We start from the raw sequence: 18,136 nt of genomic DNA, 5'->3' as shown, positions 1-18,136 counted from the left end.
TCGACTGTAGTGTTGGAAACACGTTGGAAAAAGACACAATAAACATAAGATAAAGATACCAGTGGAGGTCCTGCCCCTGGGGAAAAGCCCATTGTTTTAGTTTTCTTGCTTATGTCGATCAAGGACAAAGCTTCAGCTGTTCCAGAACTGTCAGCCACAAATGAAGGGTGAATCATCAGCACACTGACAGCTACTATCCAGCTCCTCTTTCTGCTCTGGCTGCATGTCCTCATAATGTACTTGAACTGTGACACACCTCTAGCTGCTATGTATAGAGTCTGTTGTCAGAGCTCTGCAAACAAATAGTTTATACAGTGTCAGATACCCTTGGTCTGGATCAGAGGGATTCGCTCAAGCTTGTGGTACGACGCAGTCTACGTGCTGTAGTTTGGCGTGATTCAAACTTTTCTCGTCGTTTCCAGTTCCACCGGAGATGAAATGAAGATTTATGGAACAGATGTCATGGAGTCCAGCAGCTGCCCACACTTGAGCCAACAGTCAGGACAATATAAGGGAGCAGACAGCCTGCGAGTCAGCATTAAAGACTGTGTTTTCACTGTGGATAAACCCACTGTAGTCAAAAACTGTGAGTACTTCAGAGCATTGTTCCAGTCAGGAATGAGAGAGTCTAAACAGGAGGAGGTCCAGCTGAAATGTGTGGGGAATCTGGGATTTCAAGTTCTGCTGCAGGTGCTGGATGGGAAGCGACCCATCCTCAACAGTGACGAGATCGTCGAAGCAATAGAGTGTACGGCTTTTCTCCAGGTGCCAGCTCTCACCAAGCATTTGATCAATATTATAAATTCCCAAAACTGCTTGCTCATGTTTCATACAGCTGCAACCTACGGAGAGTGGGAGTTGTTCCACAGAGCAGCTTTATTCATCAGAGACATCTACGCTGACCTAGGGGAGGAGGTTCGTAGCTTACCCAGTAAGCTGCTGGAGTACATTGAGTCTCTTCTCCCAAGTAGCTACATGGCAGTGTGCAGTCACTCTCCATCCACTGAGCTGCTCCAGGATGCCCAGAGGACAGTGTGTCATCTGGATGAAGAGCAAAAAGAGTGGCGAATCCTCACACATCTTCCTATGAGCACCAGCACCATCATGGCAGGCGTGGCAGTCCTCGACGACAAACTGTACATAATCGGAGGATTGTATGATTTAAGCAAGAAGGTGGTGGAGACTGGATTCTGCTACGATCCCGTGGCCAATTCATGGTCAGTGATTTGTGGACCTCAGCAGCTACGCTACAACTTCTCTCTGATAGGTCATGAGGGATGTCTCTATGCTATAGGAGGGGAGTATAACAAGAAGGCTCTGTCATCAGTGGAGAGATATGGGCTGTCTGATCAGAACTGGAGTTTTGTTTCCTCCCTCCCGTGCCCTGCAGCCTCAGTGGTGTCCACTGTAGCCATGAAGAGGATCTATATCTGTCTTTGGAAAGGGAAAGGGGCCACAGACATCCATGAGTACGTACCTGAACACAATCGGTGGAATCTGGTCACTACACTCATCCGCCAGCACAGTTATGGTCTTCATATGGTGGCCCACAGGGATAACCTCTATGTGATGCGGAATGGACCATGTGAAGACTTCTTACAATGTGTGATGGACTGTTACAACCTGACTTCAGATCAGTGGACAGTGATGTCCGGTCAGTACGGGAACAGCAAGAGCTCTCTGTTCACGGCAGCGGTCAGAGGAGATTCTGTGTTCACGCTCAGCAGACACGTGACCACAGAGTACACCATAGAGGAGAACAAATGGAGGCTCCGGCGTGAGATGAAAGGTTTTGGCAGGATTGGATCCATATATACATTTTTGATGAGGCTTCCTAAACCCACTCCCTCCCTTTTAGGAAATTGCCCAAGCCAGAACCTGAGAGACACTGATGTCTGTCACAGATGTCCCCTGGGATGCTTTCAGCACATTTAAAAGCTGGTGATCATCATTCTGATTTCTATTCTAATAATATGTGGCAAAGGATTACAGCCCACACTGCAGCTGTTTCAATCGCACCTCTAAAGAATTGGTTTAGTCTGCCCAAACTATTATTTCAGACTGTTTACTGTTCAGACTGTCTACGGAGGAATCAAAGCAGGATTGATGGATGAAGCTGCAAAGCTAGCACTAATGTAGCTTTTTATCGTGTTTGTTTGTGGGACCCACCCTGTAATATACACTTTTTATTGCACAGTCCTTGAAGAAAACAGATGGTCATGGTGTAAATTAATTTCACACTTTTAATAAGTTTGTTCACAATTACTACAAATATTTACGTCACTTCAAAATTTAGACACAGCAGGACTTTAATCAGAGTATTTTTGTTCCAAAACGAATCTAAAAAAGTGGTAAAGAAGATATGGGTTAATTCAGAAATATGAATAGATCATCTAACAATGCAGTGTCAGCATCAACTATATGTGTGCAGTTGTTTCATACCAGCACAAGGTCAGATATGACTGCAATTTTTAGAATACAGATGATTGTCTGCAAGATATCAATGTGAAAAGTGTGTGTGTTTTATCAGGACACACGCATCATCAGCTCCTCCAGGGCCCGATCTCGGTGGTTTTCATGAACCAGCAGCACTTCTTTGATGGCATTCTTCTGAAAGCCCATCTCATTGAACTGATTCAGCAGGTGTAGGAACTCCTTTGCCTCGAGAAAGAAAACATTTACTTTCTTTAAAGTTTCTAATCGAACTGACTTCATCAGACAAAAAGTGCCAAGCTTTGTTGTCTCCGATAACTTTAAAAACTTACCTTTGTTTCACAGTTTTGAAACATCTCCAAGGCCTCTTCCACCTGGGACATGTCATAACCCAGCTGACACAAGTGGTCACACGCCACCAGATAACTCAAGATCTGCCAAATATTCATTCATACAAGAGAAGAGCTGTCACATGGAAAAAGTTATTGACTGTTTCCAATCAGATTCAATGAATACAATAACCTCAGTTTTATCTGCATTTAGAAACAAGAAATTTTGAGTAGTCCATATGTTTACATCTTTAAGACATTCCTGCAGTTTAACTAATTGTTGCGCATTATCTGGGTTTACGGATAGATAAAGTTGGGTATCTGGGTGAACTAGTCCTAGCACAGAACCCGGTGGAACTCCATTATTAACCAAAATAACGGCCAAATAATTTTTTGTTAGTCAGTTGATTGATTCATTGGGTAAGGTTTATGTAATAAATTAAAAAGTAGTATGAATATGTGTAGTTTAATTTGTAAAATGTAATTTTATATTTTCCATTTGTTTACAGATGGGTGATAAATAAAAGCAAAAACACAACCCTGGTGCATGAGTGCGACAGATGAGGATTATATTAGGGCCAGTTGTTGTTTTCAATATTCAGTGAAGTTGAGAGTAAGTTTAAAGTGATTTGGGGAAAAAAAATTAACTTTCCTGTAGAACTTTCTCAACAACTTACTTTCCAAACCAACCATTTCGTTAAAACGTATGTGTAATCTTTTCTGTTACAGGCCTTTGAAACTGTGGATGTTCCTCTACAACGTATATAAACTTTAGTAATGCTCTGACTAACACTAATCCACCATCCACACATTACTGCAACCTGTTTCTGCTCTAACATACACAAAGCACAGTGTCCAGACCAAACAGGAACACAATAATATGCTCTGTAAGGCAGTCATTTCTTATTACTGTGATTAAGAAGATAACAATTTAATTCAATTTCATTTATAGTGCAAAATCAGAACAACAGCCACCCTGAGGTGCTTTATATTGTTATGTAAAGACTAGAGATGGACCGATCCGATATTATGTATCGGTATCGGTCCGATACTGACGTAAATTACTAGATCGGATATCGGAGAGAAATAAAAAATGTAATAGAGCAGCACGACAGCAGCACGTTTAAGCTTGATAAGCTGTTGTTAGAATTTATTTAATATTACTTTCTACACCAGGATCTTTTTCTACGCAGCTGACGCTGGTAACTGTGCAGGGGCGGATCTAGCAAAGTTTAGCCAGGGGGGCCGATAGGGCATGAACAGGGAAAAGGGGGCACAAAGACATACTTTTCTTTCTTATTCTCATTTAAAATGTCGAGCTTTTAATAATTAATTGTCTGAATCTTACACCCAAAGTTTTAATCTGATGTAAAATACATAGAAGTCCATTACTGTATATAGTAACTGTTAAGTCTAATATACCCTAGTAAGCTGTAGTACTTTTTCCTTTGGGAAGGTACCATCTGTGCAGTCTGCAGGAAAGATGTTGAATCTATTTAATATTTCTTGGAAAATAATTTATTTCTGTGCATTTTTTTCACACTGCATCAAATTAAAGTTGATTACGTTGATTAAGCATCATGAGGTGGAGCGTGGTTCCCTTTTTTTTTTCTTTTTTTTTTGCTGGGAGTTTGCAACCCTATTAGTTAGGTTGCTTACTCTTTAAAATACCAGAATAGGGAGGATGCTGCAGGTTTAAGTTTATTAGATTGATCCATTTTGCTGAACTATGAAATATTTTGGGTGCAGTGTATTTTTTGCATACAGGTATAACAGAGTATGAACTTATACAAAAAGCAGCAAGATATTAAAATTGATTGATTAAAATATTAAAAAAATAAAATATTGATTAAAAAACACACTATATGGATTCATATCAGTATCGGCAGATATCCAAATTTATGATATCGGTATCGGACATAAAAAAAATGGTATCGCATCATCTCTAGTAAAGACCAATCATTAATACAGAGAAAACAGAAAAAAACAACAACAATCATGTGACCCTCTATGAGCAAGAAATTTGGTGAAAGTGGGAAATATAAACTCCCTTTTAACAGGAAGAGCCTCCAGCAGAACCAGGCTGGGGAAGGCAACCATCTGCCACGACAAGTTAGGGGTGAGCAGACGAAGCCAATGATAGAGAACCTCATACTGACTGAGGCACAGAGTTCAGATCAGAGTGTGAGCTCTGTGAAATCATGAAATACACTAGTCTTTAATCTTCCAGCATCAGAACTAACAAATGTTGCTGAAGGACTAAGTTTGTTTCTTTAAAGCTATTTAATCCATGCACAGTTAAGGCTGATCCTGGTTTCTCACCTATCCTTTCTTGTCCTTTCAGATTTATTCTGTTTGGTTCATGGACCCATAATGCTGTAGGTCCAAGTGTGACCACTATTTTCACACTGACTTATAGTAGCTGTATTTGTACTGCATCAGTGTTTATAGAACAGACTGCATGATCCCGACAGCTGGAGCCAAAAGTTGACCAAGTGTTTTCGAGCAGCACTGCCTTGTTGTTGGATATAACACTGACCTCATCTGGGGTCTGCTGTCCTGTCCTCTGAAGGGCAGTGATGGCAGTATGAAGAGAGTAGCCCCTTGCAGTGATGGCCTCCAGCAACTCTCTCTCCGCTGGGTTTAGAGCTGACAGGAGTTCTGCTGTAGAGTCCAAAGCAGAGGAGGACAAACCCCTGGGGCCTGACATGACAGGGGGGTTTCTACAGGTGTCTGGTCTGAATATCTAAGAAATGGCAGACTGCAGTGAATGTAGCGAGTGGCTGAGAAAGAACAGGGCATGGTAGACCTGACATGCAGCTTTAGTGAGAATTCACACTAGCTAATCCTCGTGAAGCTCTTGCACCTTGGCTGCATTCAGAGAGCATACTTTACGCAGATCATTTTTAGAGTGTAAATCCATGAAAAACATTTTGAAAATGCAAAATGGAGAAAAGCTGGATAGGAAGACCTTATTTCCTTTCATAGTTAATAGTGCTGACATTAAAAGAAATGTAATCCCATGAGAATATCTGACACATCTCAATAGTCACAACCCTGACCATAAACAGAGTGAACCTGTTATCATGCTGAGCCTGTCTGGTTCTAGTTATACTCGAGATTGACCGTGCAGCTCAGGTGATGGTACTGCCATGAGCTTCAAGCTATATTTAGACAGGAAATAGAACTATCAATAGTCTAGACTACTGAGACTTCGCCACACTGCCGACTCACATGGCCTCGTGAATGAACAGCCACATACTGAAATTATGACAATAAACACAAAGTAAAGCTGGAAGACGGCTGTATGAATTTAGTGTTTTTTCCCTGGACAGTGATGCTGTATCACAGTCATCAGCTGTATTGTACTGTGTATTACATTCTGCAGTAAAAGTTTCAAAAGCACACGCACACATAAACACACAGCTCACGTGTTCCTCTTACCATGCTGGCTGTGCTGGTTCTGCTGGGAGGGATCCTCGTGTCCGAGGCTGTGTGTGATGAAGTGCTCTGGGGATAAGTCTCTGTGTTGGGATCTTGTTGTGTGGGCGTGTCGAGCACTGACAGTGAACACTGACGCAGGTTCTTTCTGCGCTGGTGGGGCAGGCTGCTCAGACAGGCCGGGGGGTTCAGCAGGTCAGGGACAAAGGCCTTCTGTGCTTTCCTCTGACCACGCTGACAGTTTGCAGAAGGACGCTGTTCCCCCGGACTCACTGTCACTATGGAACTCGTCCTGGCTTTCTGTGTAGTGCCCTCTTCGTCATCTGAAGGTGAGATGGTAGCCTTGGTACGCAGGATGGAGGAGTTGAGGCTGTGGGACCGCTGTCGAGGGCTGGGCTCGCAGAAGTCCAGGCTCTGTCGAGGGCTGCTAAACAGCATCCAGTATGGTGGACAAGATGACAGCAGGCTTGATGAAGAGGAAGAGGGGTTAAGCTGGTGCTGGGTGGCAAAGCCACTTTGCAGCCCAGTTAGCACCCAGTTCTCCAGACTGAATCCATACTGTCAAACATGCAAACATCGTGTAAGTCCTTCTGTAGGTCTGAAGCTACATTTTTAAATTCAACTCAATGATGACAGGCTTTTCATTATTTTATTGTTTAGTCTTTTGGATTGCTAACATTAGCCAGTTGAGTGTAAACAACACTTGACTGGCTAATGTAAGGCTTGTGAAACATAGCATCTAGCATCTCACATTATTACCAATGACTACTCTAAAAACCATTTACAATACAGAAATGTCTAACATCTGGAAAGTATGTTGATTTGTACTCAGTAATGAGGATGAAAAATACTTTGATAGGGATGCTCTCCCATTAATTATTGCATTAATGTGGCATGGAGACAATCCCCTCGTAGCCCTTTGGAGGTGATTTGAAGCCCAGGTTGCTTTGATGACAGTTTTTATTTTGGGGTCAGATGTTTCTTATCTTCCATCCTGGCCTTTAACTCTGTGGGTGACTGACTTCTTTTTTTTTTGCAATGTCTGGTTTTTGCTATTTTACTATTATATTTAAATTTGTATTGTACAGCACTTTAAAAACACACCTGGTAGACCAAAGTGGTATACAAAAAAATGAAAAAAATAAATAAATAAAAATAACAGACAGACTATGTTCTGTATTGTCACGACCACCTTTTCTATCCCATTCCCATTTAATCTACTTTCTATTAAAGTGATTAGATGTAGCACTCAGCAAGCATCCAGCCTTTTCTGTGATCTTCTGTGGCTTACCCTCCTGTGCAGGGTTCTGACGTCATGTCAATATGGACCAAAATCTACGAAATGTTTCCAGCACCTGGTTGAATCTAAGACAGATCCATACCAGTGCTACCTGTTAAAGCATACATCCTTTAGTGGTATGTGCAAGGCCCTCTACCTGCGAGTTTGAGGGTTCTGTGCAGTATCTCAGCTGATCCTAGGACTGCACTCTTCTGCACAGAGACCTGTGATGTTGTGTATGGAATCTGATCAGCTGTAACATTCTTGTCCGAGATCGACCTTCATCTTTCATATACTCATAAAGCTGTAAAGAGCAATGTTGTCTTTTATTTGGCAGTGCTAGTAAGTGTGTACTAATCACATACATACAAAAAACATAAAAAGTCAGATATTGAGCCATGGTTCTTCCTGTAACTTATCACCTGTCAGTGTGATAGGGTTTGTTTGTTTTGGTGTTTTTTAAAGGAGTGAAATAATGGTGACAGCTCAAAGCAGTGCAGCAAAGAAGGTACACTGCACAACAGACAGAACAGCAAGGAGGAGGAACAAACAGGGAAACACAAGAGAGAGAAACACACTCACCTCTGTCTCCTGCAGGATGTTGAAGTAGTCAGGGACAGTCGTACTGACAGAATATTTTAGTTCCTGAAAGGAAGCACTCTGAGGCACCCTCAGAGGTACACCATCCATACTGCTCAGTCCACTGAGAAAACAAAGATAAGTCAGCCATAGAACAACTCACACAATCCCTCCAGTTGTGGATCTGTAATGTGGACCGCCGTGCTCCCTGAAAGGAAACACAACAATCTGTATTTCCACAAGCTGAGAGCTGCAGCGTTCAGGCAGTGGCCCTGTTCTAACCCCTCCGCTCTAACTGCAGAAGTGTGCACTCCACTTCTGCTGGCCTTTCAATATTTTCTGCTTTTATATTAGAGTCCCTGATGATTCCTCCCACGAGAAGCCTGAAGATTTCCATTAGGCCAAATAGAACACCGTCTCTTTTTTCTCTCTGTAATCTGTCAAACATTATTGTTATTGCTAATATATTCAATAAGGTTATAAAAACAATTAACATTATGTGATAACAGGGTTATTATAATTTCTTTTAATGCTTTTTGTATTTACTTTTTCCAGCATGTGAAGAAAGGTAAGAGCATCACTGCTTTGAGTGTTACTTTGGATCAACAACTGTCGAATGTTTAGATTCTACAGTAATAAGTCTGTGCTTCAAAGTCCAAGTCCAGTCTTCCACCGGTCTTCCTCAGAAGGGATTCCACTCAACTTCAGCAGGCGATTTTCATCTTCATAAAGGTGATGCACATCAGACGTCGAAGCGGTTCAGTGAGTACAGGTTGTCCTCATCAGCACAATCAATCCATAAATCTTCTCTCAACTACTCTTTTTGTCAAACAGTACAATTTTTGTTGTAAGGTACGGTTGTGTTCTCCATGCTCAGTCAGGCTTGAATAAAGATGTCAGACTGCCAACAACGCTCAATCCATTTCTCAGTCATCAGCACACAGGTACCACGACAAAGGATTTTCCTAGAAAACCGTCATCATGAGCTTTTCCTTTCTGTCATCTCGAGCTCAGATTAGAGAATGGACGGCCTCTTTCACAAACAAACAAACCTACAGTTTGTCTCTAGGTGTTAATGTGTGTGTGTGTGAGAGAGATGGTACACACAACTGTGCACTCAGCACTAATCAGGTTTGTGCAGCATGAAGACACAGCCAGCAGACAGATGGCCGAGGACTCGCAACACCAAAGACCACAGATGCTGAAGGCTTTGTGTGTCACCTCTGACGCTTTCTGCTGCTGAATAAGAACAAATGTGTATATGACTATTTCTAAGTTCAAAAGCTGTGCAAGACTTGTTAAGACAAGTATAATTATCTGATGCTGCACACTCACTACTCTTTAAGTCACATAGCAGACTATGTGCCTTTCATAAATACAATAAAATGTGCTCTAAATCCCCCACTCTCCCTACACACACACACGTATATACACACACGGAGAGATCTAATGAAATACACTGTTGAAAATAGAAAAAAAGCTTACCCTTGTGTCTTTGTGTGGTCAGAGCTGCAGTCACTTAGTTTGTGATGTATCATTCATCACTTAGAGAACCACCTGGGACACTAATCCACTGATCTCCAGTAACCCTCATCAGCTGACTTACTGTGTACACAGTTGACAGCTCAAGAGAAGCAAGTAAGGACATCAGATGGTGCCTGCAGTCACAAGGACACCCACATGTCCCTAATATTTGTGTGAAGTCACACAAATGTTAGACTCCAGGGCACCTGTCTGAGTCTGAACGTATATGTGTATATACACAGACCATTTTATTAGGTGTTCAAGTATATAATCAGCCAATGACACGGCAGCAACTTAATCCCTTTAGCTATCTAGACCCAATCAAGACGCACTACTGAAGTTTAAATATCAGAATGCACAAAGAAAAAAGGTGATTGAAGGGACTTGGTGCCAGGCTGACCTGAGAATTTCAGAAACTGATGATCTGATGGCATCTTTAACACACACACACACACACACACACACACACACACACACACACACACACACAATGAGCAGCTTGGTGGCAGCAGCTGCGGCAGCAATAAGGGGAGAACGACCAGACTGCTTTAAACTGTCTGCAGAAGAGCTCCTTAGTGCCTCCTCAGCACTGTTGAACGCCAGTCTACCCAAGTATTGTTGCTGATGCGCAGGCATCTTCTTTAGGATAAGCCGTTGTGAGGTAAAGCCCAAATAATGTCAGACTGGGTTCTTGAGCGTGACAACTAAGGCTGTTCTGAAGTCAATAAGGACTTAACACACACTAATTATACCTAACAACATAGTGGCCACACTTACCTCCCGGTCACTTTATTAGGTGCATTACGTGTTTTCACAGTGGAGGACAATCATTAAACATGGCAACATGACCGAAGAGGTCAAAGAAAGTACACGTGATCCCTGTGAGATCAACACCTTTTCAGCTCTTGGCTCCGATGTTTATACAGGGCAGCTAATCAGAAGACCAGACGTCTTAAAGGGGGGCTGTAGTATTTGTAGCTAACAATATAGTGTAAAGTCTTTGAATAGAAATGAAGCTGCTGCACACCACAGAGCTGAGAAAAGCCACGATCAGAGGACGCAGACACGTCCTGCTGTGCCCACTCCTCTGTGATCGAGCAGCGTTTACCCCTCTCATGTGAGTCGGGCTACAGGTGACACTTTCTCCTAAACACATGGGCACTGAACCATGAGTAATATGTTGCTGTGGATAATAAACTGCGTGACAACTTCATATTGTTCATTTTATTTTGTCTTTAGAAAATTCATCAGAGTAAAATACAAACTGTTACTGAGTAAAGAAAACAGGCATAAGTCCATACTGTGGGCTGTTCCACGCTGCACCTCACAGATAAAACACTTCCTGTTGTCCCAAGAAGGCTTACATCCGTTTCAAATGCAGAGACTGCTGCTCCTCTCGTCTAAGCGTCGATGGAAGCGCGTTGAAAGCTCCAGGTAAGCTGCGGCCATCTTTGTCACCGTCACCTGGTTGTTGCACTGTGCAGCCGAGGACCAGTCAGAGGTTCTCACAGTCCGTGTCACTCGTCTGCAGGGCGGAGGCCCAGGCCTGGTCTGATGGGGGGTTCGGCAGGACCCAGCTCTGAGGAACGGATGAACTACCAGGATGATCTACTGCCACCAAACATGTGTCCCATTCTTTTCTGAAACACAAATACGTGGGTGGCAGAACTCATGTTATTAGTCAAACTGCTGGTATACGAATCATAGCTCGTTCTCTTACTGAACAGCTGTTTTTGCCATACGAGTCCTCTCTCTGTCACTTCTAACATTATACATGTGGGAACATTCAAAACTATGATAAATGCAAACACCAGACGCAACTGCAGCTGTTACGTCCCCACACGAGCCTTGCTGCTGCCACTGGAATGAAGAGTGGGAGTAACACACACTTAGTTAGCTCATCATCATCAGTGTGAACACCTCGAGGAAAGCAGAAGTTTGAAGGTCTGCAGCACTCAGGTATGTTGAACACGGTGCCGAGGAAGAGGATGTCAGCAGCTGCTGTCATTCCCAAGCCCTTCATTCTGCAGCGAGAAGGATCATCCACATTCAACACCGCTGCCACGCTTCCCCAGAGTGGACGTCCCAGCCAACTCAGGCTGGGACACTGTTGTACTCTGTTCTGCACACACCAACCACTACTCACTTACCTACATGTACATCAAGTGGCAAAGAGCCAACTGGTGAAAGAAGACCAAATACAGTTATACTGATAATATTTATCTAATAGACCACGAGCCATGTTTTCATAAGATGCCAGTTTAACCACTGTCAATAACCTGTACGAACAGTTTCAGTCTGGCTTCAGTTCATGTCACAGCACAGAAACATCTCTGGTAAAAATCTCCAATGATCTTCTGCTTGCAGCTGACTCTGGACTCATCTCCCACCGCATCCTCCTTCACAGATTAGCATCTATTGGCATCAATGGTTCAGCACTCGCCTGGTTTACCTCTTATCTCTCTGGCCGCTCACAGTTTGTTCAATTACTCCGTCACAGATCAGTATCTACTCCAGTTAATTCCGGTGAACCCCAAGGCTCTGTCCTGGGTCCTTTACTTTTTATCATCTACCTCCTACCCCGAGGTAATATTTTTAGGAAGCATAACATCCAGTTTCACTGCTATGCAGATGACACCCAGCTCTACCTGTCCTCCAAACCCACAGCTACTCTCCCACCCACATCCATTTCTGACTGTTTAAGTGAAATCAAGCTCTGGTTTACTCACAACTTTCTTAAACTTAATGGCAATAAAACAGAATTTTAATAGGCTCCAGATCAAAACTGACTCCAGTTCCAACCAGTCTTTTGTTATCCATTGATAACTCTGATGTCACACCCTCCCCTCAGGTTAAGAGTCTTGGTGTCATCCTCGACAGCACTCTGTCCTTCACAGCACATATAAATAATATCACTCGGTCTTCCTACTTTCATCTCCGTAATATTAACCGTCTTCGTCCCTCACTCACACCACACAGTACCGCCATACTTGTCAATGCTCTTTTCACATCTCGTCAGGATTATTGTGATTCTCTTCTCTATGGTTTACCTCATAAATCATCCATAAATTGCAGTTGTTTCAAAATACAGCTGCTCGTATTATTTCCAGAACTAGATCCACTGAACATATAACAGCTGTTCTTAAACAGCTCCATTGGCTCCCAGTTCACCTCCGTGTCAAGATCCTGCTTCTCACTTTCAAAGGGCTTCATAACCTCGCTCCTCCATATCTATCCGATCTTCTCCACACATACTCGCCCCTTCGTACACTCCGCTCTTCTTCAGCTTCCCTTCTGTCAGTTCCACCTGCTCGCCTGACTACCATTGGACTCAGAGCCTTTAGTTGTTCTGCCCCGAGACTTTGGATGCACTCCCACTTGCTCTCCGGACCACACACTGTCTCACCACTTTTAAATCACGTCTCAAAACCCATCTGTTTGGAACTGCATACACCTGATCTGTCTTAGGCCATTTTTACCTGCTCAGTTTTTATATTTGCTTTTATACTTTTATGACTGTTTATGTCTAGATTTTATCTACCATGTTTGCTATATGTACATTTTTCTTATGTTTTTTATGGTATTGTTTACGTGCTACTGTGAGGTGACCTTGAGGGTCTGAAAGGCGCCTATAAATAAAATTTATTATTATATTATTATTCATATTTTCTACACTTTCCTCACAAAGAGCCCAACAGAGAAAGCAAAGTGTACAAAGATGTGTGACGAGCAGACTGACCTGACGTGGATGAGCGCAGGCAGCGAGTGCTCCGCCTGGCTGTAATAGTCTCTGAAGGGCTGCAGGGCACAGCTGCCTGGGAACTCCTCTATCAAACAAACACAACAGGAGTGGATGACAACACAGTCATATCCTGTGCACGCACACACACGCACACACACGTGCACAGCCATACCCCCAAACAGCATGGAGTCTACTCTGTGCTTCCTCTGCAGTTGTCGCTCTCTCTCCTTCCTCACTCGGCGCTCCCGCTCTCTCCTCCTCTCCTCCTCTTGCTCTCCTTCCAGCATCACCATCAGGGCCTTCTCCTCTGCCGAGTAAACTACAGTCCTCCTCTTTATCACCAGTCTCAGCTGCTCCAGGGTGCTGCTGAACACCTCATCGTTTTGCAACTCAGTCACAATGCCTGTGTGATGGAAATGTATTTTATTATTTATCACACGTTTCGCTTCTGTGTCACTCAGTTGAATTCATGCGGGACAGCATTTAGTTTCAACTTTATTGCACGCTCAACTAGGCTTCGTGAGGACATTGGAGACACCCAGGGGCCGTGTGGGGGGATTCGACAGGTGGAGATTTTTGTTCTAATATCTCTCAGGAAGTGGTGGGATGAGGCAGGAAACAGTCTTTAGGTGACACTCTCTCTTTCTCTGAGGGGTCAAGGATGACCTGTATTTAAAGAAGTGCTGTACTTTTCAGTGTTAAACTTCCACGACACCTGGCATAAATGGAGTCACATGTCTCATGTCTGAATCTATGTGCGAGTTTAAAGCCATTGCAGGGGGGTGCAGTATGAAAAGGGGAAAAAAAACAAAAACAAAATGCTTGGACACTGCTAGCACGGGCGCCCACACAAACGCAAAGCAGGAGATGAAGCATCGCTGAATATGTTTCCAAACCAACTTCATTCTAAGCCAAAGACTAGAAAATATGGTGAAGCAAATCTTCCCTTTGGCTTCACCTGCACAGGTGCAGAGGTAGGTCTCCCTGCAGGGTTGCTTTTCCCTGCGTCAGGAGCAGCGCTGAGCTGTTTAAATCACGGACTAACAGGATCCCACATTCTTGATTTTTAGTTCACAAACACTTCTCATAATGACTAAATACTCCTGACATGTTGGAGATGTTTGCTCTTTATACAGTAAAGTTACAGCAGGACAGCAGTTACAGCAAAAGAGTTTAAAAAAAATTTCAGTTTTGATTCGAAACGTCGTTTACGTGGACGAAACAGCTGCGTGTTCAAAATCACCCGTGTAGGTGCGGACGCAGCGTGAAAGAGTTAGTAGTTTATTTTATTACTACCTGTAATTTATTGCTGATTACTTGTATTTGCTTAACTGTTTACTAAATGTTTGAGGTGTGAAATAAACCAAAATATGGGCGTGTGTGTGTGTGTGCGTGCGCGCACGGCGAACATTTTTCTTGCAAAACAAAGGGGGGCCCAGCGAAAAAAGTTTGGGAACCAAACCCCAAGCCATCAAACTCCTGAACACTCAATGAGTGGACTGACACACACCTACCACAAGCACTTTTTTTTCCTCATACACACACTTTTTGCACAACCCACTGTCATTGTTGCAGTGTTGTGACTGCACTGTCCTGTGTCTGTATAGTTCTGGTGTTGCACTGTTTGTTTTGCAATTTTGGCACACTTGTACTTTATATAGTCTTTTGTTGATTGCCTGTTATATGTAATATGTAGCACCAGGTCTCGGAGGAACTTTCTGACAACAAGGCCACTTGACTTGACCTGCCCCAGAGAAACTGCTGAATCAAACTATCCAGTTCTTTAAAGTAAGAATCTTGAATATATAAGTGGGATACTAGATATTATATAATAAATCACATGTGCAGTCATCATTGTGTAAGGTTTATTCTAAACAATCTACCAATTTTTTCCAGCATTGGTCTCATGTTTGCTTTGACCATATCAGTATAGTCGGAGGCAATTTGTATACAGGAGTATCTGAGACCATTTGAGGACCACCAAAATTGCCACTGTTTGAATAAAGTATAAGGGGACTGTCCTAACATGGGCATTATTCTGCCCATGTCATGTTATGAATTTGCATATAAAATACGTTTATGATGATTGCTGTCCACAGCAACTTTCATGTTGTTTCTCAACTTTTGTGCCAAATGTTCTATGGCAGTTGTGAACAACCCAGGGCTGAGGGGGCAACCTTGTCTCATGGATCTCTGTGAATAAAATGCAACCAATATAAACCCATGTGTCAAAACGAAGGCCAAAGCCAACTTTTTCTAATGTCTTAAACAAATAATCCCATTCAGCACAATCAAAGGCTATCTAACATAGCCTTGTTCTTAGTATAAGAATGTAAAGCCTCCTTTTAGCTGAGATTCCTGTGTGGTGATATTTTCATTAGCTGTCTTCTTCATAAAAGGAAGCTAAGGAAATAATCCTCGTCCTCAAATATTCTTTCGTAGCATCCCACCAGACACCCATTTTTGTGTCATCTCAGAAAAAAAATGTATGTCACCCCTAATCATTATAGCAAATAACATGTCTTTAAGTAAGAACACATTCAAACGCCACCAACGACTTTTGGGGGTCTGTCAAATGTTTTTAAGGCTCGGAAAAATTGTCCAACTGTAACCATGGTGAAGTCTGCAAAGCCCATTCAATACTAAAGCATTAAAGACTCCAGCATAAATTAATAAGAAAGATTCAGGTTTGCTGCAACCTGATAGACAGGGGGAGAGTCCACTCTGAGAGTGCATCCAGCTCGATACAACACCTACTCCCACCTTTCTTGGATACCGCTTCTCTCCTCAGCCTACGCAGCTTCTCCAGGGATCTCAGGATGTCCTGCATCCTCTTCACATCCGCCTGCTTCTTCCTAACTTCACAAAGGACAGAGTCTGCAGCCATCTTCAGTTCCTTCTCCTGCAACACAAACACTGATGTTAGCATTTGGAACAACACCACACAGGACGACAGGCGCTATGACCGGAACAAGCTGTGGCCATAATGAGCCCTCTTCAGAGCGTTTCATTCTCCATACTTGATGCAGCCCTGACACAAGCGCTTTGGAGCACCTCTTGTTTCAGTACCAACCGCTCTTTAAGCTTGCTGCAGTCTGATTGGCTGCCGCTCATAAACACAGTCTTTGCAGCACTATGATCTGAGCCAAAAGTGGAACAAACTGTCCCAAACATGCAGTTGGCTTCATAATATGAAACCCTGGCCATGATTACAGCCACGGGAAGTGTAACAGTTAACTCTTTAAACACGTGGCTGACAAAATCGTTCATACCTTTTTCTTCTCCTCCACTTCCTGCATCAGTTTCATCCTCCATTTGTCTACAGCGGTCTCTTTGAGAGACCTGCGCTCTTCCGCGTCTTTCTCCTCCGTCTTTGCTTCTCTCCTGGCTCTGAGTCTGCGGAGCCTCCTGCAAGCAGCCCGGGACACTTGAGCCTTCAGCTCACCTAACCGTGAGGTGTCGGCGAGAAGTCTGGCTTTGTCCGCCAGCTCTGCCTTGATGCCTAAAGCCCTTAAGTATGAGTGCGTCCACTCACCGTCACCGTGCAGAGAGTGAGTCAGAGTGTGACAAAGGTCTTCCAGCCGTGAAATGAGCTGAGCTGCCCCGTACAGAGCCTGTCTGAGGGAGGAGATGGAGCTCAGTTGCGGTGAGTGCTGGCTCTGTAGCCTCCCGCAGCTCTTCTTCCCTGTGGCCTGTAAGAACTGTCTGACCCATTTCGTGTCCTGCTTCCTCTGCCGGGTCACATCATCGTCCGGATCCCGTGTCGCTACCGGGCCGCGGTGCTCCGTGTGGCTGCGGTTTGACGCTAGCTCACGGTCACAGCGAGGAGCGTGAGGCCGTGTTTGGAGTTGCTGGGGGGCTCCGGGGATGCTTGGGAGTGGCGCGTTCAGGAGGTGTCCGGGGGGTGGGCAGCCGAAACCAGGCGGGGGCACAGAGGGGTCAAATCCATAAGGTTGGGCAAAAGGTGGCCCCGTGAAACCCACACCGAAGGGACGAGCGTCGTAAGCCGGCGGAGGCGTCCACTGTGGAGCCGTGAGGTCCGGCTCCCGCGCTTCGTGAAGCCCGGGGTGACTGTACTGCGAGTGCACATAGCTGCTGTTATAGCCCGAAGTGTCTGAGCGGTACGAGCTATCCATGGCCTGGTAACAGTCACCGTATCCTTGAAGAAAACTCGGAACCACACCGCTGAAACAGAACAGTACGCGGCGACTTTCTTCTTTAGTTCTTGATGTTTGTGTAGTAACCAACTTGCGGCTGCATCATCGCCACCTACAGGCGGAAATGTGGAACTCAGCCACTCAGGGGCCGCATCCTTGAGAAGGTACACTGTACTGTGGAGCTCCACAGTGGCTGCAGCCAGGTGCTCTTGGGGCATCCTTCGACGTACATGGCCTTCGCAGGCCGGAAGTGCAAGGCTTCTTAAAACGTTTGTTTCGCCGCATAAATGAGTGACATAAAACTGAGTACTTACTATTAAAAGCTTACTCTTCTGCCATGCTATGAATCCTGGGATAGCGTGGACAACGAAGGATACCCCCGACCCATCTTCAAATCCGGAGGACGCATTTGTTTTTGTTGTTGTTGTTTTTTGCAATGCATTTATTGAATAACAAAAACACGGCACAGTGCAGACGTCACAAACAGACAAGTGCAGATGAAATAAAGGAGCACAAAAAAGGACAAACAGTAAAAATAAGTAAACTGCCAAGCAAAATTACATGAAATGTGCAAAGGGTTAACATTTATTATTCCTCATCTGCTTCTGCAGCAGCCTTCGTTGTGACATAATCAGCTTTCAAATCGGTCCGA

The 18,136-nt window shown here is 43.9% G+C and overlaps 3 protein-coding genes across 6 annotated transcripts; 1 reads left to right on the top strand and 2 right to left on the bottom strand.

Moving 5' to 3' along the window:
- The first annotated feature begins 438 nt into the window (after positions 1 to 438).
- On the top strand, positions 439 to 1,935 carry kbtbd13a (kelch repeat and BTB domain containing 13a). The gene has a single exon (XM_085353841.1). The coding sequence runs from the start codon at positions 439 to 441 to the stop codon at positions 1,933 to 1,935; it is 1,497 nt and encodes a 498-aa protein (XP_085209967.1).
- A 591-nt stretch (positions 1,936 to 2,526) lies between these two features.
- On the bottom strand, positions 2,527 to 9,599 carry ubap1lb (ubiquitin associated protein 1-like b). Of its 4 annotated transcripts, none has more exons than XM_085359088.1 (6): positions 9,547 to 9,599; positions 8,065 to 8,185; positions 6,207 to 6,761; positions 5,302 to 5,508; positions 2,766 to 2,867; positions 2,527 to 2,661 (listed from the first exon to the last, which is right to left on the bottom strand). In XM_085359088.1, exons 1-6 carry the CDS (start codon positions 9,597 to 9,599, stop codon positions 2,527 to 2,529), a joined length of 1,173 nt encoding a protein of 390 aa, XP_085215214.1. The 4 variants fall into 4 exon arrangements, with proteins under 4 accessions (XP_085215214.1, XP_085215223.1, XP_085215233.1 ...); XM_085359097.1 differs by lacking the exon at positions 9,547 to 9,599 and adding an exon at positions 5,878 to 5,909 and having other exon boundaries at positions 5,302 to 5,500; positions 6,177 to 6,761; positions 8,065 to 8,172; XM_085359107.1 differs by lacking the exon at positions 9,547 to 9,599 and having other exon boundaries at positions 6,183 to 6,761; positions 8,065 to 8,172.
- A 1,229-nt stretch (positions 9,600 to 10,828) lies between these two features.
- On the bottom strand, positions 10,829 to 17,497 carry pdcd7 (programmed cell death 7). The gene is made up of 5 exons (XM_085359079.1): positions 16,600 to 17,497; positions 16,091 to 16,229; positions 13,500 to 13,730; positions 13,325 to 13,412; positions 10,829 to 11,225 (listed from the first exon to the last, which is right to left on the bottom strand). The coding sequence occupies exons 1-5, from the start codon at positions 17,461 to 17,463 to the stop codon at positions 11,081 to 11,083; spliced, it is 1,467 nt and encodes a 488-aa protein (XP_085215205.1). The 5' UTR covers positions 17,464 to 17,497; the 3' UTR covers positions 10,829 to 11,080.
- Between the last annotated feature and the right edge of the window lie 639 nt (positions 17,498 to 18,136).

This window comes from Diplotaxodon limnothrissa, linkage group LG1, assembly GCF_057381915.1.
Source record: "Diplotaxodon limnothrissa isolate DT_005_m linkage group LG1, D_limnothrissa_male_GT1.1, whole genome shotgun sequence".
NCBI classification, from domain to species: domain Eukaryota; kingdom Metazoa; phylum Chordata; class Actinopteri; order Cichliformes; family Cichlidae; genus Diplotaxodon; species Diplotaxodon limnothrissa.
This window is presented reverse-complemented; position numbering and strand designations above follow the sequence as displayed.

Excerpts from the sequence above, each read along its gene's own strand:
- kbtbd13a (XM_085353841.1), top strand. The coding sequence starts at position 439 with ATGAAGATTTATGGAACAGATGTCATGGAGTCCAGCAGCTGCCCACAC.
- ubap1lb (XM_085359088.1), bottom strand. The coding sequence starts at position 9,599 with ATGATACATCACAAACTAAGTGACTGCAGCTCTGACCACACAAAGACA. Across the intron at positions 8,186-9,546 it reads GACCACACAAAGACACAAGG|TGGACTGAGCAGTATGGATG; the intron begins GTAAGCTTTTTT and ends TTGTTTTCTCAG. Across the intron at positions 2,868-5,301 it reads GACAGCAGACCCCAGATGAG|ATCTTGAGTTATCTGGTGGC; the intron begins GTCAGTGTTATA and ends AATATTTGGCAG.
- pdcd7 (XM_085359079.1), bottom strand. The coding sequence starts at position 17,463 with ATGGATAGCTCGTACCGCTCAGACACTTCGGGCTATAACAGCAGCTAT. Across the intron at positions 13,731-16,090 it reads AGAAGCGGTATCCAAGAAAG|GCATTGTGACTGAGTTGCAA; the intron begins GTGGGAGTAGGT and ends TCCATCACACAG. Across the intron at positions 13,413-13,499 it reads AGACTCCATGCTGTTTGGGG|AGGAGTTCCCAGGCAGCTGT; the intron begins GTATGGCTGTGC and ends TTTGTTTGATAG.